Source organism: Haemaphysalis longicornis, unplaced genomic scaffold (genome assembly GCF_048455015.1).
Source record: "Haemaphysalis longicornis isolate Haplotype H1 unplaced genomic scaffold, Haemaphysalis longicornis Haplotype H1 scaffold_9, whole genome shotgun sequence".
In the NCBI taxonomy this organism is placed as follows: Eukaryota; Metazoa; Arthropoda; class Arachnida; order Ixodida; family Ixodidae; genus Haemaphysalis; species Haemaphysalis longicornis.
In genome coordinates this window covers 112,489,260-112,502,538 of record NW_027526460.1, presented here as the reverse complement: position 1 = coordinate 112,502,538, position 13,279 = coordinate 112,489,260, and the positions used below count along the sequence as shown (strand labels likewise).

General features: G+C 48.9%; 2 protein-coding genes across 2 annotated transcripts in view; one reads left to right on the top strand and one right to left on the bottom strand.

Annotated features, from left to right (window-relative positions):
* Positions 1-13,279, bottom strand: part of LOC144153361 (putative glutamate receptor) — a 59,582-nt gene that overhangs the window by 36,128 nt on the left and 10,175 nt on the right. The window lies entirely within an intron of this gene.
* LOC144152397 (presenilin-1-like) lies at positions 5,926-7,951 on the top strand. Its single transcript, XM_077683664.1, has 2 exons — positions 5,926-6,027; positions 6,499-7,951. Exons 1-2 carry the CDS (start codon positions 5,926-5,928, stop codon positions 7,870-7,872), a joined length of 1,476 nt encoding a protein of 491 aa, XP_077539790.1. The 3' UTR covers positions 7,873-7,951.

Here is a 13,279-nt window from a genome sequence, read left to right as displayed (position 1 = left end):
TTCGTTCTAGTAAGGGTTGCCGCATTGGATATTCCCTGTGGCAAAATGAGAGACGCGATAAATAGCTTGTTGGTGGTCACAGAAGACGCATTGGCTAGAGAAATTCGAACCGATCTGTGTGTAGAACATTCGCTCATAAGGGGTAATGGTAATCATCATTATCATAACCATCGTCGTCTTTGTCGTGTCTGTCACTGCGAGCTATGCTCGTGCCGCTCCGAACACGAGCTGACTACTTCTAGAAGGTACGGTTCGCGCCGGGAGGCTACCAGGAATTGGAGACGAACGAAGTCCAGAACTCCGAAAGATCATTTCACCGTGTGCGCCCCCAAACATCACCAGGCGCCCTTCGGTTCAACTTAGAGAAGGGCTGGATTCGACGAATGCCCAGGGAAACAACTGGGCCCGTTCCAACCAACCAACTGATCCTACCCACCCTTGAGAAGATGTTTATTTTTTGAGTGGTCGGCCATTTGTGTAAAATCCGTCCGCTATTTTGCGCGTCAAGTCTTGGCTACGACTCCGAATTTCCTCCCTTCAGTACTAACTAATTCTCTCGCATTAATAAAGCTTGCGCACACCTTTTGGAGACCAAAATTTATGAGAGATTTATTGGTGGATTCCTAAGACTGTGTGATCATCTCATCCCTCTCCCTCGCCAAAATTTAGGCTCATCCCGATGCCCGCGCCTTGCTTCAACTTTAGAAGCCCGTGTCACAACGTTTCTCGCACGCCTCTCGCACACCGTACTAACCTTAATTTGCATTCTAACCCTCACAATAATCAGGCTTGATCGCTTTAGCACCGTCATTGGCTGCCTGCCGCTCGTGCTGCTTTCCACCATCCACCGTGTTGTCATCGTCATTCCAATAGACCCTATGCAAAATGCGCCCCGCCATCTCACGTCGACTCCGGTAACTAGGTCCGCCATTTTGGTACGGTCGTTTGAAACCGAAACCAAGTAGCAAAACATAGAAGGCGGGCATTGACCGCACTTGTTGATGGACTACAATGCCGTAGCATTGCTGCGTGCCGCAGTGCACGCAACGAGGAAATACCGGTCCAGATGGAGAAAAGGCACGTGAAGTTCCACGCTCTTGAACGAACTTTCTGACGCGAACTACGCCGGCGCGAGCAACCTTTGTGACACGCTGAGCGCGTTGCGCTGGGAGCGAGTATTTGTCATTGGTTCGCTAAGCGCGGGATTTCGTAGTCGCTGTCCGGATGAAAAATACAGCTGCGTTGGAGTTCCGTGGTTCAGCCTTTGTATTATAAATGAAGCCTGAGCGTGCGTCACCTATTTATGACTGACAGCGGTGCTCGAGCGGGGAAACAGTACCACACGTTGTCAAAATTAGGCTTTATTTCTTCACTCGTCCCTGTGGCTCTACGCCCGCTTCATTTCATTGTTAAATGGTACCGCTTAGCCCCTACACGAGCCTTTATCTTACCTAGGGCTGTAAACTTTTCTTGCTGCACTACGCCGTCACGGCGCGGTTGAAAATTTCCTCTGTGGCGGGCGCGCACGGTATCGGAGTATGTTGTTCGTTTCTTTTCGGTGCATTTAGCCGCCTGTCGTTGCGGAAGTGGCGTACACTGTTTTATGATGATCTGACGTTGGAAAATTCGAGTTTCTGCACTTGGTTCCCGATTTGCCGGGCTGACAGGTTTGTTTACGCCAAGTTAACTTGTTGCCCATTGTCATTTCAGCCGCGATGTATTTACTGTCGAATATTTTGCGACTAAAATACACACTCACTCCTCTAGTTTGTCACATACTGCATGCATGCCTCCGACGTAATGATAGTGGCCATTGATGTAGGTAGGTGAGGCAATTTTCAAGTTTCCATCAAAAAAAAAAAGAAAAACGGCCTGAGTTGCTTCAGTCCACCGCGCAACAGCTTGAGTGGTTTTGCTTTTTTTGTATCCACAGTGAAAATCCAAGTAAATTAAAATACTTCGCTGATTTATAGCGCGTGCAATATAGCAAACTGTGGATATAAATGGAACAGCATTCGCGCACCCCTGCATGCAGCGGTCTAGTAAACACGACATTGCCCAGCCTTTGCGTGCTCGCGAGATGACCACGGCGTGATGTTGCTTGAATGCTTGCTGGTAGCTCATAGGTGACCCTCCAGGTGACATGCCAGTCCTCGTTTCTGTTACTGTGTGTGTGTGTGGGATGGGGGGGGGGGGGGGGGTGAGGCCAGCAAAACTGAGGCAAAAAACCCATTCCAAAGGCTACCAAGTTTTCTCCCGAGCGCTTGCAAGGCACTTTATTGCTGCTCGCATTGCTCCTGCACTCGACGTGCGCCGAACAGACGCATTGGCAAGGGAAGGGAGGGGCCATTTTCTTGCGGGCTTCTCCAGTCAATGTCTTGGACACTCGCTGGCTTGATGCCCTGCTGTCTCAGACGTCCCCACTGTTGTGGCAGTTGTGCACGCAAGCTCCGGTGGCGCCTCTTTAAAACCTTGGGCTTGCAAGAGGACGAGTACAGCTGCCAGGATGTGACTGCATGCTCCACTGCAACCCGCCGGGCACTCGCACGCTGCCTCCACAATCGCCCCACTGTCCGTCTCAGAGGTGAGGCACACAACATAGGGCCGGTCAATTTTTCTCTGGGAGCGAAAGCAGCTGCTGACCACATGGATGAGGCCCAACCTGCAAGAACAGAGAGAGTAACAGTAAATAGCACTCAGGGAAGAACAGGACTAGTCCGCTACAGTTTATGCTAAAGGGACAGAGCAGAAAGCAGTGGCCGCAAGGAACATCTCGACTCAAAATGACCAGATTTTGTGTCTTGCTTAACACTGTTGCAAGGGCAATAATCTACGCCTCAAACAGCAATGATGTCAAAATTGTTTTTCAAGTTCGAGCGTGCAAGTATCGCTGCATGATTTGTTAATGTACTTTCAAGAGAACCTCACCGTGGGTAATGATACCAGTACCCGCATATTCGTGTTCGTCATAACTTAAGCAAGCAATATTATGATTATCTGGAACTCACTTCCAAAACCTTTCCAGATAAACAGGTAAACATTCTGGCTATACCGATGACCCATCGAATTTAAAAAAAAAATTAGTTCAGTGAGTTCGAGCTAGGTTTTACGGTATTATCTGTTCGGGCACACTCAAAACATGCGCTTTAGAAGCTACCACAACCACCCCACTACCAAAAAAGGACAAGCCAGACGCACAAACAGATTTTTGCGGCAGGACATGCGCAATAAATAATGAAAACACACACAAAAAAGAAAATTCAAGGCGCATGTGCACTTTTGTAGTTGACTTCGCCGCAAAGTACGAATGCTTTGCGGCAAACGCGCGGGCGGATGACCGTCACGGAAAACGGCCGCAACCTTTCCGTAAACATCTTCGCCAAAAATCGTCCCGTAAATTCGATGTACAGCATTTGAAAATACCTAATCCACCCACTAGCGGTACTGTCTGGCGATTGTCGCTTTCCTCTTTCAGGGTTACTGCAACAGGGTCCCCGCTACGCATTTACATGGTAAACAACGGTGAACAAAGTGCTGTACAAATGCTCATACCGGTTAACTCGCGCCAAGGAAAAAACAAAGATTTACTTACTGCGAGTCGCACGTGTTTGTCCGCACCGATGAAGGCGAGCAATGCGGCTCGGTGGCTAGGCGGCATGCCCTGCTGCGCTGGGCTCGGATGGGTCTTCGGCGCGGCACCACGAGTGGTGTGAGTCCTCAGACACAGTCGGCGGCGCAGACGAGTCCTTCGTCCACAATCCGTGGTCGGTACCCGAAAAACGCAGTCCAGTTTGAGCCATACCGCGTTACCGTCACCTACTCTTCCACAGTAAACAATGCGAGACTTCGCGATCGTCGCCCGTACCAATATGGCGGACGGTCTTGTTTACACCAGTGTTGCTAGATCACCAAGCAATTTCGCATAGCGTCTATTCCATCCCGTTTTGCCGCTTACTCGGCCCGGCACTCGATGCACACTCCATTTTGCAGCGCGTACAAGCGTCACGAACGCGTAGAGCTGACGAGGGGACGAGCCGCGCTTGAGCTTGATGTCCCCCTAGCAACTATAGACCGGAAGCGGTGCGAACGCAGCGCCACCGCAGCAAATGCGGTCGCTGGCTTGGCTGACGTCGCCCGTCTCCGCACGCGCTGTTTCGTTGTCTGTTCTTCTCTCCCCCACTTTCTTGTAATCTACTGCGCAAACTATTGCCAGAAATTTTCCATTTATTGCTCAATCAATGAAATTTCGTTGACGGCCAAAGTACGCTGCAAATAACCACTGCCGCTGGAGTCTAGTCATTATCCGAACTGCTTCGCTGAGCCCTATGGTAGACCAGTGGGCTCGGCAACACGACTAGACGCACTCAGGAGCAAGAGATTGTCCATTGATGACTCTTTCTGGTATTCCAGTAAAGGCGGACTGGGCGAGGGAGATTGTGGTTTACCGTGCGTACTGGGTGAGGTGGAGTCGAGTTCGAAAACATGCTCGGTGGTGTACACACAGACACCGTAGAAATCAAGAACACGGCCAGCATGAAGAGGCCATAGAAGAATGCAGAGAAGAAGGAGCACTAGTACAAGAAATGGAAAGTGTGACTGGCACTAGCTGATTTCTTCCAATAGAAAAATCAATTATTATATTGCAGTGGCTGACCACCTTGTCTAAAGGCAGTTAACACTTTAGGAAAATAAAAAAGCGAGCATAATACTTAAAAATAAAGAAACAGCACAAAAAGGCGGCAACATTTACACACAATAAGACTTATAACACATTGTATTCGCTCGCGCGTAACCACCTTCTCGTAGCGATAGCTCATTGTAATTTTCTACCACAGCCTTTTAATAACGGCGGGTCAATGGCACAACAAGACAAGTTGAATTAACAAAGATAAAATAAAGGTCCATAGAGAAGGGCAGACCAGACGAAACGTGTCATCGTCTCAGGGTGTGATGCACACAGTGAAAATACTAAACAAACCTTGAATATGACAGGTGGTACTAGGCCCTCATATATCATTATTCATTGCAGCCTGCATTCGGACGAAGCTTGGCAATGAGTCACGGTCAATCCCCACCACGCTGGTTGTCGGCAGCAGCGGTATGGGTGAAAATGGAAGAAAAAGAAAGCCAGTTCTGCCACCAGGATATCTGCTCTACCCTCCGGAGCTTCAATGAAAATTCTAATAAATTTTTGCCATACTTAGTTTTGTTAATTCTGGCAAATTATTGATTTTTCTTTTATCCCATTCTTCTGAATTTCTTTTCACGATCACGACGTCGACTTTTAGTTTTCCAACCCTGTAAAAGAGACGAGGAAGAAAGGACGTTTAATTTTGGCGAAACGGAAGTTGTTAGAGAGGTTCACTCGCTAGGGTGACGTCCTTAGTCCAGGATGACCTTGGTGTGGGAAGCCAGCTGCGCCCGGGAGATCAGCTGAAGCTGATCCTCCAAGTGGGAGCTGGTCCGCTGGCCCTTCCACTGCTCCTGGGAACACGCTGGAAGATGAGGCAAATTTTGAGTGTGAGAGAGAACCATCGTTTTCAACAACTGGTTTTTTTTCGAGCTTATGATTGGGTACGTCCCATTAACCCCGAATCATCGGTATCGTGGTTGTCGTCGTCGTCGTCGCACGTGGATGCACGAGCAAAGCGACGAAGAAGCAGACACGAAGGATCGTGACCTTGCGGGCTGCAGTTCTTCTCCGAGATGGACCACCGGCGCGTTCTGGAGCAGCTGTCCCGATTGTACGAGCACCTTCTGCGGGAGGTGATCACGCTCATCACGGCCGTGTCCGTGTGCATGCTGAGCGTGAGCGTTCTCACACGCGTCGTGCAGCGCAGCCACAACGAGGACCTGCAGCTGCGCTACGTGCGCTACCCGCTCGAGGACGACGAGGGCCTGGACGGCGGCGAGTCCTTCGTGATGATGAACTCGTTTGCCAACGCCTTCAGCTTCCTCTCCGTCATCATGATCGTCAACTGCACCCTGGTGCTCCTCTACAAGGGCGGACACTACAACATCATCAAGGCGAGCACTGCGTACCTCTGCAGTCAGAGCAGTAAATGCTGAGAGCATAGCCGAGGCAGTGTGTAGCTGACTACTACTATTGGCGCTGACTGTGTGAGACCGAGCTGATTTAACGCCCGATAAAAAAGAGGGAGACTTTATCAACTAACGCGATTGGTACTAATATATGCCCAGAATGGAAGCGAAAAATTTATTGCCTTTTAGTAGTCTGACCATAAAATATTGTCAAAATGTAGGAGGTGAGGGAGAGTACCCGTACAAGAGAACAAAACTAACGGGAATTTCTTAATCGCTAGCGAGTATCTTCTGTATTCGGTGTCGAAATATTTATGGCTATCGTTCCCTGGAAAAAGCACGTTGTTTGAAAGCATTCTCCATTCCAAATACTATGACGAACATCTGATGCTCGTGTAGTTAACGCAACAGAAACTCTCCCGTATCCCAACTAAAGCTCGCACATAAACTGCGCAGGCTTGGCTGATGATGGGTTCGGGCATCTTGCTCTTCTCCACGGGCTACTACTATTTCGGACGGCTGCTCTTCTACTTCAACACACCGGTGGACCACGTGACCTGCTCGTTCATCACGTGGAACATTGGCATGGCAGGCATCGCGGCGCTCTACTTCGACGGCCCCTTCATGATGCAGCAGAGCTACCTCGTGTACATGTCCGTGCTCATGGCGCTGGTCCTGGAAGAGTCCCTCCCCGAGTGGACATCCTGGGTCCTCCTCGTTCTCATCTCCATCTGGGACGTTTTCGCCGTGCTCTGCGTCGTGGGTCCGCTCCGGATGCTTCTCGAGACGGCCAAGGAACGCAACGAGCCGCTCTTCCCAGCGCTCGTCTTTTCCACGTCTTCGGCCTGGTGCTACGACATTGGCGAGCGCTCTGCCAGCTTGACCCTCGTCCGCGACATTTCTTCGACGTTCATCGCCAACGCGGATGGCCACAACCCCGCCAAGGCATCTGTCACACAAAGCTCACTGCCGACCTCCACTGCGCACGCTGACGTTCAGAATCTGGCGTTGGCACACGACGGCGAAGACGACGAGGATAGAGACGAAGAAACGCATCAACCACTTCCCAAGAGTGAAGGAGTTGTGGAAGAGTCACGCCCTGCTTCTACCTTGCTGGAGAACACAGACACAGAAACGATGCTGGAAACCACTAACGGATCAACCGCCAGGCGTGTAGAGGCGCCTGCTATGACGTGCACCTCCATGAGCAAACAGCACATGGCGGTAATCAACGCTCCACACGAGGCGACTTCTCCTGGCGAGGCCAATGATACGAACGACACGGAGAGGCAGATTCCAGGTTTGCCGTCACCACGCACCGTGCCCCAACTGAATGCCCGGGGATTTCAAGCAATGCGCGACTCGCGGGGCTCGTACTACGGCGGCAGGCGTGGAGGTGGTGGGGGACGTGGCGCGTGGCACGACTTCGGGCCTGCTCCGCGTTATATCCCGGAGGAAAACGCTAGTCCCTTTCGTGGCGCCGGTGGTAGCCATTACCGCCGGCATGAAACCGCCGTCGCCTCACGGTGTCCGCACCATGAACCCGCAGGAGAGCCACAGGCCGACCAAGGCATGAAGATGGGGCTCGGGGACTTCATCTTCTACAGCGTGCTCGTGGGGAAGGCCTCGAGGTACGGCACTGCAGCCACGGTGATCACCTGCTACGTGTTCATCATAATGGGCATCTTCCTCACGCTCACGCTGCTGGTACTTCTGCAGAAGCCCCTGCCCGCCCTGCCCTTGTCCATCAGCCTAGGCATGATGGCGTACTTCTTCAGCGTCTCCCTTACCGAGCCTTTCTTCGAGGCCGTGGGCTCGGTGGCCCTCTAGCGCTGCTCGTCCCTGCGTGGGGGCGTTCAGCCGGTTACGTCGACGCTCCTGGATGCCTGAGGGGGACAACAGATGGACGCTAGGGAGATTTCGCTCGTGTTTTCGGGAGCAGTCGGATGGTACTGACCGCAGAGTTCGTTTTTAGGGCAACGAACCCTGTGGGTGCGTTGGGGCAAAGTGGACCTGCAGCCCCATGTTGATGATTGGAAAAGGGCCTGAAAAGTACTGTGGGCAATTATCGCTGCCTTGATGATATGTAGAGCCTTAAATAGTTTACTAAATGTTAATAAAAGACCTTCAAAGGGAACATTACCACACCAAACGATCGCACTGACCACAACAAGCACAGCTAAGGCAAATTACCACTGGCGCTGTCCGCTACAAGATAATTCTTGGAGGCGTGTAGACTCGGTGGATTTATAACGTCCGCATCGTTTGTAATACTGTCTATACCTGTTCTGTTGGTTTTATGTACATCAAGATGCGCCAATGCGCAATGTCGGGCTAGTGAACAATAATCAATAAACCGATTTGACCCATTGAGAATTAAAAAATCAAAGCCCCCTAAAGAAGATGGTTGAGACACGAAGCTTCTTCGACCGTGTCAGGATGGTGCAATCGAATAGGCGTCGGGGACCCAGGTTCATCTTGTTTTCTTGAGGCGCTTTATGTGCCTTCGCTTGTCACATCGTCGTTTTGTGAAGCCCTTTGTGTAAAGCTGGCTTTCCTCCAATGCGTTTTGGAGATGAGACGGTCGCCCTCAGTGAGGCATTGTAAGCTTCCCGTGAAAAGGCCTGTCGTTCTGCTCAGCGCCGTAGAGCTAAAATTTGAACTACTCCGGTTTTTCAATTTACCAATCCGGGCAGTTTGCTTCTTTCAAGGCGAAGGTTTTGCCTCGCACTGATGATGTCCGTACGCAAAAACGCACTGCGGGAAAGCCAACTTTCCCTGCTATGATCCTTTCCCGGAAGTAGTGCTAGGGAGGAAAATGAGGAAATGGTAAACTGTGTGAGAAGAGAGATAAGCGAGTTCAAAGATTCGGGCGAAATAATCTTTGTTGGACATATGAATGCCCATATAGAAGGTTTGGACGGGTACACAGGCCACAACGGTTCTCAAGTGATAGATCTATGTCAGCAAAACCGGCTTGTAACAGTAAACACGGAAAGCAAGTGTGACGGACAAATAACGTGGGAAAGCGGTAACAAACAGTCCAGGATAGACTACACTTTAGTGTCCGAGACAGTATACGAAAGGTTGCGGGAAATGAGGATGGATGAAAATGGAACAGACAGCTTGGGAAGCGACCACAAGCGGCTTACCTTGCACTTTGGAGGCGCAACCAGGACAAATTTAGAAATAGGTACAATAGGATGAACTAATTTGAACAATGAGCAGTTACAGATCATCGCTGATGGAATGAAAGCTGAAATCGATAAATACCCAGACAAAAATTGGGATTACGACGAAATGATTGCGTTCGTAAAGGTTAAGATGAATGAAGCAAAGCAACGAAACCGATGAAAAGGGAAGAAAAAGCCGAGAAGCTGGTGGAATAACGACGTAAACGAGGCTATTGACCAGTGAATAAAGGCGTCGAGAGAACAGAGAGAAGCTAAAAGAACTGGTATGTAACCGGAGGTAGTAAAGGAGAAATGGCATATCTATCGGAGGAAAAAACTAGAAGTTCAGAAAATGGTGCAAGCAAAGATGAAGCGGAAAAGCGAACAATGGATGGCAGAAATACGGAAGAAGGATAAAAGCGTAGCACAGAAGTTTTAGAACCATGTAAAATTACTACGCTTAAAAAACGATATACATCGAAAACTCTTGATTGATGAGGAGGGGAAACATTTACAAGGAGAGGACGCGTTGGCGCATATTCATCGAGTGATTAGTGAGAAGTTTGGGGCAATAGTGGAAGGGAAGCCTGAGCCGATAACATCAGCGCCACACAAGACTGCGGAAAGGGAAATAAGTTTGAGCAACCTTGATTGGAAAAAAGCAGCGCAAAAGGTTTCCACCAGACAGCAGTGGGCCCGGACGAAATATCAATGCAAATGATAAACCTGCTTGAACCTAGAAGTAAGGAATCGTTTATGAGGGCAATAGATAAGGTGATAGAAACCAAACAAATACCAGAGGACTGGTTAGAAAGTAGGATCAATTCAATATATAAAGGCAGAGGAGACAAAGCCAGTATTGATTCATACAGACCACTCACAGTAACGTTAGTGGTGTATAGATTCGTAATGCAGGCGATAAAATTAAATATTCAAGCATGGATGAAAGCAAATTAAATACTTGGGGAACTGCAGAATGGATTTAGACAAGACAGGCAATTGGATGACAATTATTTCGTGATAACGCAATGCATTGAAATTGCGAAAGCACAGAATGGACCATTATCGATGAAGTTCTTTGACATTAAAAAGGCATATGACAACGTTAACAGAGAACGGCTGTGGAGAATGCTGAAACTCCAGGGATCAGATGACGATAGATTGTAGGGTTTAACACGCCGACGCAGCGCAGGCGATGAGGCGCGCCGTATTGGAGGGCTCCAGATTAATTTTGACCACCTGGGGATCTTTAACGTGCGCCGAAATCTCGTACACACGGGAGTTTTTTGCTTCTCGCCTTCATCAGAAAAGCGGCCGCCGCGGCCGGGAATCGAACCCACGATTTCGTGCTCAGCAGCGCATCGCCTTAGCCATGCCACCGCGGCGGGTGGATTAGATGACGAGTTAATACAGTTCCTTATAGCAATCTATAAAGACAATGGAGGGCACCTTACATGAGAAGGACAGAAATGCGCCCAGCAGTTCAACATCCACTGAGGACTGAAACAGGGATGCCCTTTGAGCCCCATACTGTTCATGCTTTACATGGCAGGGTTAGAAAAGAAACTGAAAGAAAGTCAAGTAGGGTTTAGCCTAACCCATATGCTGCAAGGCGAAGTGGTACAACAGCATATTCCGGGAATGTTATACGCAGACGACATTGTTCTTTTAGCTGATAACCAAACCGATATGCAGCGGCTAATAAATATTAGCGGCCAGCAAGCCACTGACCTCGGGTTAAATTTCAGTGCAGAAAAATCAGGAATAATGGTTTTCAATGACCCTACCACCGACGTAGTGTCTATCCAGCAAGGCGAATTACCTAGAGTGAAGGAATATAAATATTTGGGAGTGTGGATAAACCAAGGGGATAACTACTTAAGTACTCAGGAGGAGCTACTTAAGGTTAAGGGAAAGCGAAATGCAGCTATAATGAAGCATGGAGCTCTGTGGGGTTATAACAAATATGAAGTAGTAATGTGGAAAGCAGTAATGGTTCCTTGTCTCACATTTGCGAATGCTGCACTCTGTTTAAAATCTGACGTTCTATCAGGCCTTGATGTGAATCAGAAAACGGTATGACGTTTGGCATTAGGCGCGCTTGGAAAAACAACTAACGAAGCAGTTCAGGGAGATATGGGCTGGGCGTCGTTTGAAGTTAGAGAAGCTCAGAGTAAAATATGTTTTGAGATGAGGTTGAGAGCAAGAGATCAACGAAGGTGGGCAGCTAAGGTTTTTAGGTACCTATGCTTGAAAAGCGTCTACACGCAGTGGTTAAGGAAGACTAGAAGGCTAACGATGAAATACGGAAAGAACAGTGGAGAATCCAAAACAGCCAAGGTAACCAAAAAAGTGGCAAGGCAGATTGAAACGAATAAATGAAGAGAAAAAATGGAAGCTAAAACGTCGTTAGAGGTGTACAGGGCTGAGAAATTGAACATCAGAAAGGAAAATTTCTACGACAATTCCCAAGGAAGTGCTTTGCTTTTGAGGCTAGAGTAGGTTGCTTACGAACTAAGAGCTTTGTGGGGAAGTATTCACAAAATGAAGGGGTATGCGTGGTGTGCGGAAAATAAACCAGCTATGCGGCACATTGTGTTAGAATGTGAGGGTATCCATCCAAATCTACACGAGGGAAATATTCGGCTTCCAGAAGCCTTCGGATTTAAGGGTAGCACAGAGGACGTTAACTTCAAGGCTGTCGAGGGGACGAAAAGAAAATTAGAATGCTGGTGGACAAAAAGCGGAGAGGGGAATATTGCTTAGGACAGTTACCACCTGTAACAGAAAAAAAAAGTATTTTGTGCCTAATATTCTTTTTGTACCTGCCCTAAGCAGCGCTAGTATTAAACCAAGAGTATAAAACATGGGTATATTAGTCCTTTTTGGCAAGATGAAATGTCATCACCCCGCTACAAAGGGGAAACCAATAGCAATCATCATCATCATCATCATCATGATTATCGTGGGTGCAGTGTAGAAAAACAAACCAATCAAAACGCTACCTTGAACCGGCACCCACTCGAAAAAGAAGGATGTTTCTGCCCCCGCAAGGCTCATATTCTGAGATTCTCAACTACTACAAAACAACCCGAAATAAATTACCGCTTCCTCATTCGAAGTTGGAAATGCAGGGTCAAACAGCACTCCCCTCAATCTAAACACCTCCTCCCACCTCTTCGGACTACACAAGCTTTATCCAACCCAATAACCGAAGTTGCGCCCTAAGTGCAATTAACTAGTCACTCTCTCCCATGCGACAACAGGGTGCGACCGAATTCCCAAACATCCTCAAATATAGGAGCAGTGGAGTGAGGCGCTGTCTAGAGCTGACTTCAACAATCAGTGAAGAACTTCAACGAGCCAACTTCAACGAGCCAGAGCAGCCACCGCCCCGCACGGGGTACCTTGAGTATTCTTTGTGACGGTATTGGCGACACCGTGGACCCTGAGCCCCCATATATAAGTTTTGACCTACCATGGCAATGTGTTCTAAGGTGGAATGTTAGTAACCACAAACGGTGGCCGTCGGAGCCCAGGTCAAGCTCCGGTGGATGTACTGCGTCTGTTTACCTGGCAGGAGGCTCCAGGACATCTTCAGCTATCAGGGTAAGGCTGACCCTGCTTCCCTGCTTCAGGAGGCCTAACGCCGAGGCCAAAACCCGTCCCCTGTTTCTTTTACATGCCATATGGTATCCAAATTTTCCGAATCCAAAGACCGGCCCCCTAAAAGGGGCCGCACTGAAGTACCCTTTCCTCCGTTGCCAACCACGAGTTTCCCAAAGCCGGACAACTATCCTAGGTTTTTGATAATGGAATCTGTTGACACGTCGAACCCCCTTGCCACAAAGTCTGTCTTTCTTATCTCCAAATTTCTTGAGGGCATTGTTGGTCAATCCTACAGAGCCAAGAAACTTAGAACCGGAGAAGTTCTTGTAGAAGTCAACAATAAGCAACAAGCTGCAAATCTCCCGACTCAAACTCGCATCGCAGATCTGGACACCAGGGTCACGCCCCACATCAGCCTTAAAAGCTTCCAGGGTGTGATCTCTGAGCCAGATCTG